Source organism: Cheilinus undulatus, linkage group 10 (assembly GCF_018320785.1).
Source record: "Cheilinus undulatus linkage group 10, ASM1832078v1, whole genome shotgun sequence".
NCBI classification, from domain to species: domain Eukaryota; kingdom Metazoa; phylum Chordata; class Actinopteri; order Labriformes; family Labridae; genus Cheilinus; species Cheilinus undulatus.
Window position 1 is genome coordinate 40,539,977 of NC_054874.1, and position 19,527 is coordinate 40,559,503.

Here is a 19,527-nt window from a genome sequence, read left to right on the forward strand (position 1 = left end):
ACTGGTGTTCCGACCTGGTCACAACCTCTAATAACTGTTCAGTAGTTTATTAGTTCAGTAGTTATGAGAGCAATGCACTTGAATGGGACTTAAATAGCTTGTTTATTGATCAATAGGCTTAGTCATAGTAGTAGTCTGTCAATGTGTCCGTGACCTATCACTTCTTGTAGTTACTTTTTTCCAAGTTTTTCTTTGTCAAAAATATGAATTCTTTGAGTTAAATCCTTTCTATGGCACTTTTTAATACAGGCAATAAGGACATGTGCAATAGCGCTATAAGCAAGATGAGTTTTAGAGTTATAAACCCTTTTTAAATAGATTAGAGTAGCAAAATAATGGACAATTAAATGATTTTATGTTGTGGACTTATGACTTAAACAACAGAAAAGATGCCCCAGACTATTTTAGTTTAAGACATGTGTAACTCTTTAATAACTTCTCCTTCTTCAATCAAGGTACCAATAAAATGGTAAGTAGATCCCAAAAATTATAATTGAGTCAAAAATTGTAGTCAATCCATACCTGTTTATTTCTGCATATGCAATGTAACACAACAAAGGGGTCACAGATTTAGGTCCACTAAAATCTCAGTTATTAGTGGCCACGTATTTATGATCTGGATCATATTCAATAACTGATATCTAGGGACGCATGTTGTTGGTTTTATGTCAAAATGTCAATATTTACAAATTAATTTTAGCTGATACTGCGAATGATACCAAAACCAGTATTTACATGTAGTTCAGAACTAACACTTAAGTCTTTAAAACACACAACTTAGAATTTGAGGATAAAGACATTAACAATTTTCAGTCCTTAAAACCCACTTTTAGGTGTAATGAATGATGATGAATAACGTCAGAGACTTCAGCTGATGTACAAGCCTGTTTCTGCCTAAAACTCCACTGATGTATTTGTTCTTGTGGCCAGCATTTACAGCTGATATACACAGATTTTATAGCCAATATATTGATTGTAAATCTTTTCATGTTTGCTGACACAATAATTAACTTTTTCAGCTACTATCTGCTGATACAGATATCATGCTAAAAATACTGTGCATTCATACTGATATAAAATCCAAATCACAAAAGTGATAACAAGGGAAATTTATTTGAAATTCCATCTTGGTCACAGATTTTGGTGTAACATTTCATTCAGGGAGAGCCTGCACTTACAAGGATCCTCATTTAACCCCACAGATTGCGTTTTTATCGTGACATGAACGAGTAAAGGCAGCATCATAGGTTATGTAAACACCACTGAATAAATATTAAACAGTGTAAAGTACCATTAACAAAGACTAAGGCTGAAGCAGGCTGCAGTTTGCACTTAAGAAAAACTAACAATTTGATAAAAATATGTTACTTCACACAGGCCTGTTGGGCTTTATAAAATATGACTTGCTTGTGGACCCATATTTTAGTTAAACCTTTGAAATATTTTTCAGCTTCAACCCCATTTAACACAGATGTACTGTATGGCAGCTCAGTGTGTAATTTAGATTTTAACAGTGAAACGGTTTCATGTTGAGCCAACATTTAATAGTCAGGCCACACCATGCTTTATGTACGATAAATGTGTCTTTGTCTTCAGATTATGGAGTGTGACATGTTTGACAGGTTCTCACAGGTTGAGGTCAAGTAGAAGTAATTTTAAAATGGTATGTGGGCATTTATTGTAGAGTAGGCACTCAGACAGTTCAACAAAAACGCACTGTTTGCTATGAAATGGTTATTTAAAAAAATATTAGCCTAATTCATAACATGATTTCCTTTTTTGTTTCAGTTTTTTTCATTTTTCTTGTAATTATGCACATTATCTTTACCTACATACAGATCCAATGCCCCCAAAATATAGTATATTACTTTAAAGTAGTTTTATTTACAGCTGATTATATTCATACTTATATACAAATAATTGGTAACATATTTTCAGCTCATTTGACATTGAAGAAAAAAATGGATCCCATATTGAGCAAACATAGACATAAGCTGTTATCTTCTGGGTAAAATTATGAAAGCTATGAAAAGACAACGTTGTCTGCAGATCAGTCACTAACTTTGAATGGCCCTTAGTCAATGGTTTGTGGCCATAGTGCTACTTTATTTTTCTAAATGTTGGTAGACTACAGTTTAGATGTTGTGCACTCAGTCATGTACTTTGTTGTGGCTAAGATAGGGCTGGGGGATTATACCAAAAATCAAAATCACGATTAATTGGGCTTTTTACCTTGATTACGATTAATGATCGATTATTCCACCCCAACCTCTGACTCTGTTTGTTCTGTAAATATTTGTATAATTTTAAAACAATTAACTGAGAGGAACATGCAGAGATTAACAATTTATGTTTATTTATTGAGACAACTGAAATTAAAATACACAGCTGAAATGAAACTACCTGGCTGCCTATCAGGTGACTACATAGGTAGTAGTTTGTTTTCAAGGGGGTGGTGCATTAGTAGAGAGAGATAATGCAAGGGGGAAAAAATTAAAATAATTGACATGGCAGGTTTTTGTCGGTTATAGGCTTTAAATGTCAGTTTTGATTGTTTTTGGATTAATTGCCCAGCTCTAGGCTAAGATGTTGCATGATTAGGAATTATAATGATGTATTCATGATGTCACTGAATGAGGTAGTAAGCTACAGAAACGTTAAACCCTAAGCTTTCATCACTGAGAGAAGTTTCTTTTTCTTTCAATCTACAGTGAGAAACTCAAAAGGCCTGCACTGTCATTGTGTTTATAACCATGGATGTAATTGTTGCAGACAATGGCCTTCTGCTAACACTGGGGCTCCTAATGTTATTCCAGATCCATCGTTGACTCGCTTCATCACAGCAGAGCTCACCAGAGGCTACTTCCTCGAACACAATGAGGCAAAGTACACAGAACGCAGAGAGAGAGTTTACACATGCATGCGGATTCCCAAGGAGTTGGAGAAGGTACAAGATTTGAACTCTGCTGCACCCATTTCTCTTCAACCACCGCCATCATTCTGCTATCATTTTTAGAAACACTCAAAGTCACATTGTCAGTTTACAGCTCACAATAAGCTTATGGTTGTTTCAGTCTGTTTGTTCTAAACAGGATAATCACCCACGTCATGTATTAACGCTGATCTGATTAAACAGTTGGCAAACTGTTTTAGTCATTTGTGGAGTATAAAATACTAAAGATTTGTCAGTGAAACAGCTTGAAAATCAGCGCATTTGTATAGCTAATTTCATTACCTCTAGTTAAGTTTATGATAAAAAAAATGTAATTATTTTAATAGTTAAAATAACTATCAGTTTAGATAAACATTATTTGCATTATCAAGTATGGACATAAACACTATATTCTTTATTCATAGTGTGCCGAATGTAATATATTTCATCAGCCATGTGTCTCATTGACAGCAACATGTTTTTGTTGTTCTTTTCTGGAACCACCAAGTGGCAGTGTTGTAATATAATATGTTGATACATCTGAACCTGCACAACCTCTTTCTAGGAATTTATCACATATTTTTACATTGTATATTTTATTATCTTTACATTCATATAAATCAGGTTAACATATTGCCTGTTAAGAAGACTGGACCAATTTATTGAACTGTTGTTATGTATTCAATTCAGTCAAATCCAGGACATTACTGGTAGCAAATATAAGCTTTCTCATAATTTAAAGGACTCTGTTTATAATGTTGGGGTATCTAAGATGTTTCTCAACAGAAACACACCTGAGCAAGTCAGACCAGACTCAAGTAGCTCTCACTTACTTGTTTTTTTCCCTGGGGGGAGAGAAAGGAATGTGTGCAAACATAAAAGACTTCAGTAAGTTCACTATGTTAAGCACACTAACCAACTTCATCAATGCCTGACAAGGCCCCACGAAAAGTCACACAGAATCCACCAATGAGAGATGAAGCCTCCCCCAAGTTTTTCACTAAAACTTACCTCGGTGTCTTCAAGTTGTAAGAGAAGAACATGCTTTAAATGTACATCTCCTCAGACTTTCTTTAAATATGGCATGGCACTTAATTTGTATGTGGAAAGCTGAAAAGGTATGTGTCTGCTCTTTGATTGGGTTAAGGTAAAGGCTTTATTCTTTAATGTAACATCTGGTGGCAATAAGCTGTCATTGATTGTTTTTCCTGCAGTGGGAAGAAAACAAAGCAGTATTTTTAACTAGAGTAGAAGGTTTTACATACATGAAGAGACTGTCAAGTATTATGTTCACTGATTATATTGCTTTTAAACATTTTGTGTCATTCCCATTGCCTTGTGTTTTAAACAGACTTAGCTACTTATTTTAGCAGATGAAGAGAAAATGATCTTTGGCATGTTTAGGATCTTTGTTTAACTTTCTTACTGCATGTCACTCACACCAGTTATCGTCATTTGACTTGGAGGTGTTTCTGTGTATTTTTTCTAGCTGATGACCTTTGGCCTCTTCCTGTGTGTGGATGCCTTCCTGTATGTCTTCACTCTGCTGCCCCTCAGGGTGCTGCTGGCCGTGCTCCGCCTCCTCACACTGCCATGCTGTGGTTTCAGGTCAGAGCCAAAAACACAAACCGTGCTTCCTATAAATGTACAGGACAGAACCATAGAGTAATATACAGTGCTTAACAAATTTATTAGACCACTTGTCAAATTTGTCTCAGAGACCATCCAGCATCATGAAGTGCTTTAATGTGGACTCTTTCATTTTCAGTGAGCTCTCCACGTTTTACCATTTTTAGCAGGAATGAGGAATTTCAAACTGAATTCACCCAAATTTGAGCCGGATCACTGGGCTTCTCTGAGAAGTCAGAAATGAATCAAGCATAACATTCAACCACTAAAACTCATTTTTCTGTTCAGGAATACAAGTAAATAACTACAATTTGACATATTAATCAAGAAATAATGATGTGCTTTACTATTTTTTCATTTTTTTTGTAAATCAGAAAAATTGAAAACTCATGTGTAACAATGATAATTGTATTTTAGCATTAAAAATATCATTTGGGTTAAAGAGCTTCTACATATTGGTATATCAACCATTGCAGAAACATAAAGAATGATTTTGGTAATTACCAATGCTGTTAATTTAGGGCAGCTGTGGCATAAACCTTACTTTGGTTAGGGTGGTCTAATAAATATGTTAAGCACTGTATGTATTCAAATATTAGCACGGTGGTACAAAAATCGGTAATATGAGCTAACATTGAGATGTTTTTTTCTGCACAATTACAGCTAAACTAGTATTAATCTTTACCATGCTCAATATTGGGATTACAGTATTTTTTTCATAATTATTCATCCTTTATTTTTGACACATTTCCAAACTGCGATAGTTATTTTTAATTTGAATTAACTCTGAACTTCAGCATGTCACAAGTAACAAACAGTACCATTTTGTGAGTTTAGAAATGATTGATTATTTGCTGCTGCAGGTTCACATAAGAGTAATAGAATACTTACAAGTGAGCACTTACATAGTGTCGAAAATATAAATAAATAAATATATATATATATATATATTTATATATATATATATATTACAGCACTGTAGTTTACTATCATCATTTTGTTACCATGTCATGCCAGTAACTTTGGTCTTGTGTGTTCTTGCATGAGTAAACTTTTAACCAAACTCTACTTTTAGATGGCAGATGGCATGTAAAAATAAAACATGCATAGTGTCACAGTCTTAAACTGAGTTCTTAACTGATTATACAAAGGAACATACAAAAGTGACATAATAGTATGAGATGTAGGAAGATTTTGAGCCAGGTTTGGTATTTGAGGTTAGTTTGCCTTTAAATCATGCAACTTTATGCTTTTTGTTTTAAGATAGTACAGACATACTTTGAAACCAGAAGGCATGAGCTAAACTGGCACCATGCAAACAACTGTTTATGCTGGTTATCTTTTCAGACACAGTTATGTGTGGAAATTTCTTTTGCTGAACTTTCACATTTTTTGAGTGGAAAAACATGTTTAAAAAAGCATAGCTAATTTCTCATGCAGTAAATATAAAATAGTGCATTTGTTTTTGTATGTGTTAGCAGCCAGGCAGCAGTAGTAGTTCTGTCAGTCATTCATTATGCATACAGATGTCCACACATTTGTTATACATATGGTTTTCCTTGAAACAGAATTATGTTGCTATCTGTGTATTCATGTAAAGCCAGTGTATTTTAAAATACAGGTCTGGAAAATAATTTGATTGTGTTTCAAGGCTTTGATACATTTTTAGTTTATTTGAAATTGCTGAAATACAAAACTCAGTGTAGCTCTTGGACTCTTATAAAGATCATATATGATTCTGTTTTCTTATACTGCTGTTTCTTAAAAAATGGTGACTATATGTCTTTAATGTTTAACTGAAATTAAAAGCATTAAAGTAAGCATACAGCACCTGCCCCCCTCTGAGGACATCTCCTGTCCTCCTCTTCTCACATTCTGTCTCCCTCTTTCCTTGCCTTCCTTCCTACCTGCAGGGCACGCACATGCCCCTACTGCAGACGAAGCAGGTATGCTCCCTAAAGCCTTTTATCACTGTTATCACTGACCTGAACTGGCCTTCACATCCCTTCACCAGTTTCTCTTCATCTCCATTCTGTCTACAAATACACAGCCCAGCTCCTCTCATCATGTTCTCCAACCCAGGGAGGCCATGTCGGTTCTTTCTAAGTCTTGTGCTTTTGTTTTCTCATCCAGGGAAGGTTTGCTGAGCGTGCATGCTCATTCTCATCTTGGTGTTGCTTGTCAGTAATACAGCTGCTCATGCTTAAACCTGAGGGCTGCCTACTGCACAGCTCTCCTGGAACAATCTGGGGCTCATTTGTCCTGTGTAACAGCGTCTATGAGCAGTTGTTGGGGAGGGTAAAAATGGTTTCTCTCTGTACAGGAATCCCCAGTTACTCTAAAGAAGCAAAACGGCCTCTCTTTTCTTACCCATTTGCTTCTCTAACAAGGTTTTGTTTAAAATATCTGGCTTTCTTTTCTTTCTTAGTGCCTACCCTCAAGCTAATACTGTATGAACGGCACACAGTGATGGCTACTTAGAATGCAGCATACAGCAAACTGGATTCATACATGTACTATTTGCATATGTGTTATGGAGATAATGCTTGTAGAATAGAGATAGTGAAGACTACCTTGTGCAGGCTATGCTACCAGCCAGCTGCAGCAGCTTTGTGCCTCTAGGGAGCTGTGTGTGTGCAAGTGTCGCACATGTTGTGGATAAGACGCTTTAGTACCTGAAGTACCTGTGAAAATCCAGGCTGTTGTTACCAACACTTATTTCAAAGAAAAGTGTAATGTTAAGATTAGGACTTAAAAAATGAATAGAACAAAAGACTCAGAGAAAATAAGCAATTTTGACTAATTGTTTAAATGTTTATATGTACAGAATATCAAATATATTCAGTAACACTAGAATATCAAAAAAGAAGGATGTGCTACTTTTATTTCTCTTTATTTTTGTAGCACCATGTTGTTAAAAAAAGATTTAAAAAAATATATACATATATATATATATACACACGTTAAGATGTCACTTTGGTCTGAGCATTTAGACATTAGACCTAAATTACAATCCTAGCATTGTTACCTGTTTCCTGTTTGTTTCATAATTATTATTTTTTCATATACATATGCATATGCAAGCATGCATTGTACAAAGCAGAATGATAAATATTAAGTGCAATGTCAGGTGGATTGGTGCAGCACGAACATAGGTGTACTGTATGCATGCATATGCTGCAGATCAGCCTAGCTGTGAGTGCAGGTTTAATTTGATTTGAGCCCATTTTTGAGATGGCTTTTGAAGGCGGTGTATGTAGGGCAGGAGTCATCAGCTACATTTGTACAAGGATCAGCTTATGTCTATGCATACACTGTGAGGGCCACCAGGTTAAATGAACTGAATGAAAGAAAAGTTTCTGTCTAAATAATTTTATTTTCTACAAAATGTACCTTATTTTTAGCCTTTAACAGTGAACTCAGTAAAATCCCTATACCACAGCAAGCCACAAGGGGGCAATAAAGATATTCAAGCCACATATATTCCATGTGGATATTCCAGGTGAAAAACACATGAAGGAAAAAGATGTTTTGTTTTAATTCTCAGGCAGTGAAAAATAACTCTCAACCCCCCCAAACTGTTAAATTTACGCAGAATTTTGCTTCTTTAATCAAAAATGGACTTATGAGTAAGTTTCCAGTGCATCTTGAGTGCTAGTAATGGTTAATGATAGTTTGATTTTTGTAAAACTGATCAAACATCAAGCCTACATTAAAATGACTGTTTCAATCTCACTTATTTTGGAGTTACTGAAATATCTGTAAGGATCATAAAGGTAAAGAAACAAAAGAAACCCTAAATACAGAACTATAAATTTATATTCTCAGCACTTTTTCTGAATTTAATCAAGCTCCTGGGGGCGGGATGGGAAGCTGTGGGGGGCCTGATGTGGTGATGATCAGGGATGTAGGGCATTCCCAGATTGCAGGTGGTACCGTATATTGTTGCAAATGTTACTGCTCCAACTGACAGCACTGTCTGTCCAAAGGTGGTGAGTCTGAACAGCACCTCACAGTCCCCTCTGGCAGTGGTCCTGGTGGTTGTGCCAAGTTATCTTTCAGCTTAAAGTATTCACTTAATGGAGCTGGGGCTAGTTCATGCAGTATCTTATGTACAGAACGAGCATATTTAAAATTTTGAAAACTGTCAAAACTTTGAAGATTATATTTCTCAAATATACAACAATGATGATATGAAAATGGTTTTCAGTCAAAAAATTTTAAGGCCTTTTTATACAGGGATTCTATCAGTTTAAGTGTGGTGATACCAGTAAGGGACCAGTTAGTAAAACAATATTCAATGTGGGAGAAGATCATAGCATGCAAAAGGTGTGAGGTATTATTATCATAACTCACTGTGTTGTCACAGAGAGTTTAGAATCCGTATAGACTGATTATTAGACTGATAGTCTGATTTAGTGTTTTCAGATGTAGTCACACTCCAAACAAAGGACTGGGTTGGCTTATTTCACATTTTGTGGGGTGATAGGTATTTGGAATATTGAAATAACCCTCAGAAGTGGGTTTTTTTTATGATATATCTCCTTAAAATGTACAGCTTCGGCTATTTTGTGGTATACTGATATTTTGTTTTACAGCTGCTGTCACACAGGTGTTTTTTACATGTTAAACTGGAAAGCAGCCACCAATTTCTTACTCTCTGTCTCAGCTCCACTCTATAGAGCACCATCACTGTGAGAACAAGGAGTTTGTGCCACCCACAGTGAAACAAAAAACACACAGTGCAAAGGAAAACAATAAGCAACACTGGTATGTTTTTTAAATATGTTATCTTTGTGCACTTATTTACCTCAACTCATTTTGATAGTCTCTGGGGTTTTGCTGTGCACAGTGTTTGACCGCAGACAGAGCTGAACTACTGCTCAGAGCTGAACTGCTGCTCAGAGAAGACTTTGCAATACAAGTGCAATAAATGCCCTGCAAGCAGAAAGAGAATAAGAGTAGGCTTGTATTTTTAATGTTTTCTGGAGACAGGTGTGCAGATGACAAAAAAAAAAAAAAAAAAAAACACCCAGTGGAATACAGTTTGTTCGGGTTATTGTTGCATAGGCTGCACTGAAGTAGCAACCAGAGGAATATTTGAAAGTACAGAAAAAAAAAATCCCTGAAGACAGAAATACATTTAAAAAAACTAAAGGAAGTAGTTGTTGATGTACTTTTTTGTCAAATTATATGTAGAAATGCAGCATGTACAGTGGACAGTTACTCCCTTAATGAATTCCAGCTCTTTGTTGTCAAGCAAATACCTAAAATGGATTTTAATATCTGTAACATGAGAATAGATGAGTGGAAGCACTGCATAGTCTTTGTAGTCATCACAAACATGTGATTCTTGGGTACTTTTGGCTTACTTTATTGAAGGGGTTAAAAATGAATCAAGTGAACACATACAAACTGCAAAAATAGCCCACAATTATTTAGTGGGTTGGTTATTTTTACACGTTTTAAGCATAAGTCTTTAAAATGAAGGCATTTTTATCTACTACAAATCCTTCAGTTTGTTTTGAAATGTGTTTGACAGGCAATTACAGTTTATATTTTTGGACTGGATTTCTTTTCTGCCCATGCAACCCCTCACAAGATGAACGAAGAATAACTACTGCTATTGGACTGTGCAAGGCAATGCTGTAATATCTAGGATCAGTATTCACAAATAACCAATACACACTGAAACAACTAAGAAAATCAACTAATAATGGGTGAAAAACTTCATATCTCATATCATTTGTATCCTTTCTATTTTCTGAAGAAAATATATAGTCTTTCAAACTCTCGGGTTTTCTGGTCATATTTCAGCCATGCTTCTCTTACATATCTGACCACTAGATGGAGCTGTTGTCCAAGGGGGAAAAATGCATTTTCATAAAGATAGATGGTTATATATTTAGTTAGAAGGACGGCACAGGTAAACTTCCTTCATGTAAGCTCACCTTATTTTATCAGTCCTGTAACTTTTAGACATGTTGTTTACTCAGTGTATCCTCCTCAAAAACCTGACTGGGCTCGAGTCTTTAATGCTTTGGGGAAACAAAGGTCCAGATGTTCTTCTCATCTTGTTCTCTACACTGCTCAGTTGCACACAGATTCAGCAGACAATGAGATACAGTTGATTGAGCTAATTTACACATCTTCCCAAACTTTGGTATTTCTTTCCCATGTCTCAGTTTTGAGTGAGCTCCTTAAATAGTGAATACCTCTACCTCCCAGCCTCCCACTGACTCACATTTCCTTATATTTCTCTATGTTCTGAAATAGTGTGAGAGCTGAGGAGAAGTCCTGCTGTTGAAGGTAATGGTGGGTGTTAGCGTAGTTGATTGTCTTGCCATCCTTAGTGCGCTAGTGAGCCTGGTTAATATTGTCCCTGTGGTTAGTAGTGGTTTAGTGATATTGAGAGAAATTGATGTTATTTCAAGGGATGATGCTGGAGGTAGAAAACAGTTAAACCATGAAATTTCAGTCTTTAATCAGCTGAAAATATTCATCTTTGCTACTTGTCCTTTTAAAACCCACACTTGTAAAAATGTTTGGATTTATGGTCAGTCAGAAGCTCACATGGAGAATGGAGAAGTCTTATTTTTGCTGCTGTAGTTAGAGGTGGTTGCAGACTTAAAGGCTAGTCATGCAGCTGACATGTAGAATATGGAGGATGTCTTAAAGAGTTAAGCTCTCTCTGGCGCTCTTCAGTTATCCTTGTCATAGAAAATAACTGGTCCTATAGATTTGTCAGAACAAATCTTAACATGCTTCATAGCTACCACAGCCAACCATTGCTATTAATTATGAGGCACATGAACCGAATATGTGATACCAATTAATATGATTTGCTGGTTTTGCAGTTTGCAGAAGTGATGCTATTTTTTCCATCTTCAACAGATCCTCTGAAAATGCTGCACCCAATTTTACCTATCTCAAAAAAAATGGATGCGATAGGTGATAATTACATAAATATATGATTACTTTGTTGTTGTTCTGTGGTCTTTCAGTAGTTAAGAACCACAAAGATTTATTATTGTTGAAGAAAAAGTAATGAACAAAACAAGCATATTTAAAGGAGATACATTTAAGAACAAGAAAACTTTTCGTGTCAAGGAGATACTAACATTTTTAATATCAAGCTTTTATGTTGTTATTTCATGTTGCCTTTCCCTTTATGTGGGGTATTTCATTTTAAAGGGACATTATGCATTCACCCTGTATGTGTCGTCCTAGCTACGGAAATCTTTTTAGAGCCGCTTTAATAATCTGTAGTCAGTCATCTTTGTTGTCCCTAAGGTAGAGTAGGTCTGAGTGGAGTGTCAGTGATACCAAATATTAAAACATTTGTGTTTCATGGTCATTCATTTAAAAATGTTTGGGATTATCAGTACCTGTTGTATCTGGGTAAAAGCACATTTAATTGTTCACTAAGGTAGTGTAATAGGGTTATGTTTGCATGTTAAGCAAATACATTTTGTACGCTGCATTTTCCCAGCATGCAAGTGTGAGGTCCTTGTTTTAAAAGAAGTTAAATATGATTGTTCCTACATTCAACATAGAAAAACAAAATTACTGTGTTTGTGTGTTTTGTATGTGATGTCAGCGGGTCTCGACTGCTGCAGCCAGCACAGGTGTGTGACGTACTCAAGGGCCTGATCCTGGTGCTGTGCTTCTCCATGATGCATTATGTGGACTACTCCATGATGTACCATCTGATCAGAGGACAGTCTGTCATCAAACTCTACATCATCTACAACATGTTGGAGGTAACTCACATTTATGTGTTTACATTAAAACATGTGGCTGTTGAATAAGTGTGTTGAAAACATCAATGAATAATCATGTTTCACAACTGTAATCTTAGCACCATTCAGAAAACTGCGATTGTGATTTTTGCCATAATTGAGCAGCCCAACCCATTTACTCACATGTCTCCTTTACATTGTGGTAGATGTTAAAAAAAAAAACACTCACTAAAGGGCACCGTCTCCTTCTACTTCTCCTTTACTGCCATCAGTCAGACACTCAATTCCTGTCTAAACTCTGCCCAGCTAGTGTTGGCTACACTGCTACCCCTGATTTCTAGTGGTATTGTAATTTTTGGTCTATATCTATAGGCTTCGGAAAACATGTAGAAATACGAATAAAACGTACATGGAGTCGGAATGAGATTCCATCCATATTCGTGTGTTGAACATAGTGCATTACTGAGTCATTACATTAGATTGTTATGAAAACAGTATGTGCATTAATCTGGCCATTGGTACTCTTGATTTGTCATACAAGGACAAATGTAAAAAAAAACACCTTTAAGGAACAGTTATACTAGCTAATGTGTTGCTAATAGTTGTGGTCAAAGAAGTAATTTAAGATTTAGGGGTGGGTGAAAAAATCGATACAGCATAGTACCGCAGTATTTTGTCTGGTGATATATCGTCTTGTCCATTAAGTATCGATATTTTTTCAAATTAATTGCTAATATGAACTGATAATGGAAAAATAAAATCAGTTGTTTGTCCAGTGAGGTCGACAGAGGTGACAGTCATAGAGCAGGAGAAAGTTAGTACAACAAACGTGCCAGCACCAGGGGAAGGACATTAGAATGAAAGCAGGGCACGAATGAGATGGACATGACAAATGAGGTTAGCAAGAGGTACTACATGAAAATAAAATACTGCGGAAATACAACAAACATGAGGGCAAGACTAATGCTAAATCAGCTAAACAGTTGAAAAAGTGCTATAGATCGCGATATATCACAATATATCGTAATATATCGTATTGCAATGCTCAGTGTATTACAAAATGTTTAAAATTGCAATAATATTGAATCGTGACTCAAGTATCGTGATAATATCATATCGCGGGGCCACTGGTGATTCCCACCCCTAGCAAGCATGTAACTTTCTCCACTTTTTTGTGATTAATTACCCCGTGACAAGATGGAGGAGAGACAGTTTGAAATAACTTGGGTAACCATCCTTTTCCCTCTTTCCTGTTATGCTTGTTAGTGTATCTCACTTTCACACTCTGTCGCTTGACAAAGCAGTGTTAGAAAGAGTGTGCAAAGGCACTGTCAGAACACCTGTAGCATCTTCTTGCAGGATGATAAAATCTCTGATAATGAGCCACTTATGTTAAGTGTGTGCTTCAGATTTCTTACACTTCAAGGGTGCTACAGTGTTGGCTTCAAACTTTTTGATATGTTAAAAATTGAAGTGCAGGATATGTCAGGCTGTTTTTGATGGATGTGGTTTTCTCAGTTATTTGACAAAAAGAACAGTGAAGTTATGAAGGAGCAGCACTGTTGACAACTTCCATAGAATTCTAATGAATGATCTTATCTTAAAAAAAAAAAAGAAAGAAAGGGACAAGTTTGCATAAAAAGAATGTTGAAAATAAATGATAACCAAAAACAATACAGAGAAACACAATAAGTTAATGCATTTGTGTAGGCAGGAAAAATGATTTTAACTTCAGCTTTTCATAAGTCTTTCTTTATTAAATCAAAACATGTTTTTCATGTCTCTGTAAGGTGGCAGACCGCCTCTTCTCCTCGTTTGGTCAAGACATCCTGGATGCTCTTTACTGGACAGCCACAGAGCCCAAAGAAAGGAAAAGAGACAGTATAGGAGTCATTCCTCACTTCATCATGGCTGTCTTTTATGTCTGTATCCTTCTGGCAAAATGATCTGCAGTAGTATGGGTGTATAGTTTATTTGGAAGGTTTAATATGAAAAAGGGTGTCTATTTTTCTGTTTAGAACTTCCCAGTGTGATATTGAGTCAGACTAAAAAGATCTTAATCGACTGCTTCTATATAATGCTGTAGCTCTGTGTAACCACTGTGAAAGAAAAATGAAGCCATTAGGGGATTCATGACTTTGATGCCATTAACCAGAATGTTATATGTTTGGATTTTCTTCTAACAAGACCAAAGCACAAAGGCAAATGTCTAGTGATTTGTCTTCTGATTTAGCTTGTGTAAAGTTATTGTTGCTTTTTTTCAGTTGTAATGAAGTGGTACACTGTGCTAAAAGCAGTATAAATCCCTTGTTTTCCTGAGTGGCTGATTCCTAGTCCTCCACTCCATCCTCATCATGGTACAAGCCTCCACCCTGAACGTGGCCTTCAACTCACACAACAAGTCCCTGCTTACCATCATGATGTCGAACAACGTCAGTAAACACACACACAAAGACATTAATGAGTTGTTAGAGCGCAGTCCAAGATATTTTAGCACACAAAATCTGTCTCAATGTGATTGTTCAAGCAGCTTCAGTACTCTGTCCAAATGAAATATATGCCCACATGCTCACAAAATACCTTTTTTCATATCTAATTTGACTGCAGATGCACCACAGTCAGATTGCCCTTGGCACGTTGGTGATGAAATGTTACTGTTGCAGCTGCAACAGTTAGTGTTGTATTTTCTGCATTGTAAATCCTGCTAATTGCATTTCTTTCTCTTTCATTCTGTTTTCTTAAACAGTTTGTTGAAATCAAAGGAAGTGTATTCAAGAAATTTGGGAAGAACAACTTATTCCAAATGTCTAACAGCGGTAAGATTTTAATAATTTTAAGTACTGAATGGCGCAAGAGAGCCAAAAATAAACTCAAATTTCAAAAACTATCATCCCTGGCACTGTTCAAATTGGTACCTGTTGTATTGTTTTCCTTTTGATTTGATGTCAGACTGCACAAAATTAAAATTTACATTTTATTAAATAAGTGTATGAACTAGAGGTATAATCAACCAAAGAAAAACCTGGCCAACTGAAATCACACATTGACCACGCTATGAAATAATCATGGAACATTACGAGACGGAGATGTTTCAAAGTTAAATGCAAAGCCGGGACTACACTCCAGACATGGCTGCTGCACTGTGTCACTCCACCAAGTGGTTTACTCAAGAAATAGTTCTGAGTATTTGCTTCATGTGTCATAATGTTACACAATTATACGTTATTATTTCATAGCGTGGTGAATGTGCAGGTCACAACTTGTCCACGAGAGCGTTTTGGAGTTGTTGGATTGTGTATTTGATGAGTTTGATGAGGGAAAGGGTTAGAACGAACCTATTACCAAGAGTATAGGAATTATGGCAAGGGGCGAATTTGCCAAAATGTTGAAGTACCCCTTTAAGAAAAGCAGCAAATCCTGACACTCGTACCAGCTAATTTTGGCTATACAGTTTTGCTCACCAGAACTCACTTAGTTTATTAAAGGTTACTTCTTGTTTCATACCACTTCTAAGCATTTCAGAAAGATTAAACATCTATTTTTATTCCATCTTTGTTTCATAGAAGCATGACTAACATCTATCATCATAATTGATTTTCAGTGCAATATTTAGCGTTGAACAATAGAAAAACAGTCAGCACAATCAAAGATTTTAGGAGACAAGATTTCACACAACCCCTTTATGAGTGTATCCATATAGCATTATAAAAGCAGACATTAAATATATTGTTCATGTTCTCTTTGATGCCCTAGAGCAGTGGGTTTTATTGCTGTCATACTTATTGTATTCGAATGACAGCAGAAGGGAAAAAGCCTTAATCAGCCGCCAATTCCCTCCCACTGTTCACTCACATCTTGGGAGATTTCCTGTTTGGGGAGCCAAGCAATGCTTCAAACTAACAGTACTATCAGCACAGATGGTTAAATGCTAAACATTTACAGCTGCGTCTTTAGAGTACATTAAGTGAATGTTTTTAGCATCTAGTTGCATGGTAAAAGCCAGTCTAACAGTGCTGCTTTGTTATATGAGAAGTGTTCATAGCAAAGCCAGTATAACTGACAGCTCTGACTCATTTCAACCTTTTCACACACCTTTAACATCATTTGCTTTAATTCAAAAGTACTGTGCAAGGGAAAAAATGTGTGTGAAAGTTTCTGTGGACGTGTCTCGAATGTTAATGCTTCTTATCTAAGTTTTTCCAGAGTTGAGAGATTGTTATCACAAAAATGTCAATTTGACCCCGCAGATATCAAGGAGCGGTTCACCAGCTACGTTCTCCTGCTAATCGTATGTCTTAGGAATATGGAGCAGTTTTTATGGAAGCCAGGTAATTATCTATTTTACTCAAACTGCACTTCATATCACATAGAAGCAAACTGACACAGGCACTGATTTGTTCACCATTGTTTTGAAACTGCCAGTACTAATCATGATAGAAAAATTCACAACGACATGCTGAGTAGATTATTTTTTGTTTGGCATTGACTTGGCCCAGTGCTTTACCTTGTGAATCTTCTAACAAACCTCAGTTTAACATAACAGGGCAGAGTGAGGGATGAGAGCAGGGCGTTTCTGTATGACAGCCCTCTGAAAACAGTCATCTCCTCCTGCCAGTCTCAAAGCCACACACAGTAGATGACAGATGTGGCCTGTCAGCTGAAATCATAATACTGATGTGCTAATACTAGCAGAGCTACAGCCCTCTGTTGCTAAAGAGGAACACTAATCACAAGTCTCTAGTAATTTACTTATCTTTCATGCTGCATTTGCAGTGTCTGCGCTTCTTTGTTTACAAAGTACATAACCAAAACAATGGCTAAACACTGAGTTAAAAGAATGCTTACTTTTTCCAGTAGCTATTCAGCATGCATCAAAAAAGGCCATGAATCAGCATCACTTCAGCTGTGTTTGCTGTTTTGTGATTCATGCTCTCATGGCTCCTTGCTATGAATTATGGATATTGTTGCTGTTAGAGATGTAAACTTGTGTCTTTTCTTCCTTGATGACATTTCCCGTGTGCAGACTAGAGTATTGGCTGATACCAAAGACTTCTCTGCTACCACTGTACTTATAAATTATCCATGTTATCAGTAGGGAAGAACACTCCTAGCTAAAATTGTCATAGTTTTGACTAACTATGTTTCACCTGCTAGCTCTGCATCTTTGTTGTTTGTTTTTTGTTGTCAAGTTTTTTGTTCCACTGTTTTCCCCTCAGACCACTTATGGGTGATGTTCCCAGATGTCTTCATGGTCATTTCCTCTGAAATTGTTGTTGACATCATAAAACACGCTTTTATCACCAAATTCAACGACATCACCGCAGACGTAAGAACAAAATATTGTCTTACTCATCAACCTACACACGTATTTGTGTCTGCCCCCTATGATTTTCTGCTTGTCTCTTTCTTAGGTGTACAGTGAATACAGAGCTAGTTTGGCCTTCGATCTCGTCAGCAGTCGACAAAAGAATGTATGCTGTGTCTTACTTTACAATAAAGTTGTTGTACTTAAATGAACAGTAATATGCCCACACAGTTAATCAATGCTGTATTGTGGAGAGCTGTAATCTGTGCTTGTCCATCACTGTGTAGGCTTGTACGGACTACAGTGACTCAGTGGCTCGGAGGATGGGCTTCATCCCTCTCCCTTTGGCTGCTCTGGTAAGAGACATTCAAACATAAAATACTAGAAGAGTGAAAGAAACTAGCATGTAAATATCGAAAAAAAACTTTCTATAAACTTGCATTTGATGCTTAGAATAGCTGCCCGATAGTTCTATCCATTGTTTAAATTTCTGTGTTTTTACTGTTTATTCTGTGTTTTCATGTTTTACAGCTTATTCGAGTGGTAATGAGTTCAGTGAAGGTGCAGGGAGCTCTTTCATACACATGTGTGTTCCTCTTTTATCTCGGGTAAGTCTATTAAAGTTAAACAGATGCCTTTGAATTTACTGTTATGACATGATTTTATTGGACAGGCCCAGCCCTGACTGTAGATCAAGGCAGCTTTTAAGGCTTATTTAGCCATGCTTGTACTGAACATTACATTTCCACACTACATGTGCTTTGTATATTTTGACATTGAGTTGAAAATGTAGCTCAAGAAGAGTTTGAAAGGCTGAAACTGATTCAGTTTCACATTATTGCAAATGTGTATTCACCTACTGATAAGACATAGGGTTATTCCTATCCTTTTGTTCGAAGAAAAATAATTGGGTCATTATATCCTCATTTTTCCCTTTATATCTAGTTGTTCTCATATCACTGTATATCCATATGTTGACATTGTTTGTGTCAGATGCAGAGGAAGTCTCACACACTCTTTAATGTTCTACACATGAACATGCTTGCAGGGTCTAATGAATGCACACTTACACATGCAGGGACTGTCATAAACACACAGGCAGATTCAGAGACACACACAGTTACATAAGCATTAACACTGTGCCCTCACATTCTCCCTGTGCTGAGCTGCTGATAGCCTCGCTCCTTCTCATTTGCCGTATCCCGTTGGACTCGTAGCGTTGAAGAGTTTCCCTCGGGGTGAAGAATACAATGTTGTCATCTCTAGTGCCATCTCTGGCCTTCCCCACCCCCTGGTTTAAAAATAGCTCCAGCTCACACAGACCGCTGTGCCTTGGCAAAGACTCAGGCGCGCTGAGTCTCTCAGTCCGAAACGCCCTGTCATGGCGAGCAGTGGTCCACAGACCCAAATGTGTCCGTCTCTCTCTCGTCACAGTGATAGAGTCCCGCCTTAAAGCAAAGCCCAGAAACACAGAAGGATGGTGCACATCAACATCCTGGTGTCAGTTGTGGGATGTGAACAGTGACGAGTGAAACCAGATGGTGGAAGAGGTTCATTATATCGGCGGCCCAGCTCAAGACAACACTGTGATAACACTGCTGAATATCAGCAAGAAAAATGGCTGCTCACTTATGACTAAAATAATAATCCTCATTTTTTCCCCGTGAATGATCTGAGTCCATCTTGTGAATTTATCAGTAAATGGCTACAGAGCCTGATTTCTCCCAAAAATAATATTTCTATTTACATTGTGCTAAAAGCAAGAACAGTATGTTATTTTGTCATAAGTTCTGTGCCATCAACAAATAGAAATGTTATGTGTTGCCATATTTTTAATTCATCCAAAAGAAGTAGAGTTTTTTGTTTTTTGATGAAAGAAACACTCCCTTTACCACACTTGTTTTAAATAGCAGACTTCT

At 36.7% G+C, this 19,527-nt stretch overlaps 1 protein-coding gene across 6 annotated transcripts in view; it reads left to right on the forward strand.

Annotated features, from left to right (window-relative positions):
- The window catches only part of tapt1a (transmembrane anterior posterior transformation 1a), a 34,427-nt gene that overhangs the window by 848 nt on the left and 14,052 nt on the right, over positions 1-19,527 (forward strand). For 2 of the 6 annotated variants that reach the window (XM_041796926.1, XM_041796922.1), the window contains exons 2-15: positions 2,817-2,947; positions 4,422-4,540; positions 6,475-6,507; positions 6,612-6,699; positions 9,231-9,331; positions 12,162-12,324; positions 14,094-14,229; positions 14,638-14,735; positions 15,050-15,119; positions 16,551-16,631; positions 17,520-17,629; positions 17,715-17,774; positions 17,896-17,964; positions 18,140-18,216. In XM_041796926.1, coding sequence (XP_041652860.1) covers positions 2,921-2,947; positions 4,422-4,540; positions 6,475-6,507; positions 6,612-6,699; positions 9,231-9,331; positions 12,162-12,324; positions 14,094-14,229; positions 14,638-14,735; positions 15,050-15,119; positions 16,551-16,631; positions 17,520-17,629; positions 17,715-17,774; positions 17,896-17,964; positions 18,140-18,216 — 1,232 coding nt within the window. In that variant the 5' untranslated portion in view covers positions 2,817-2,920. Of the gene's footprint in view, positions 1-2,816; positions 2,948-4,421; positions 4,541-6,474; positions 6,700-9,230; positions 9,332-12,161; positions 12,325-14,093; positions 14,230-14,637; positions 14,736-15,049; positions 15,120-16,550; positions 16,632-17,519; positions 17,630-17,714; positions 17,775-17,895; positions 17,965-18,139; positions 18,217-19,042 lie in introns of all 6 variants that reach the window. The other 4 variants (XM_041796927.1, XM_041796924.1, XM_041796923.1 and 1 more) reach the window with 4 other exon arrangements.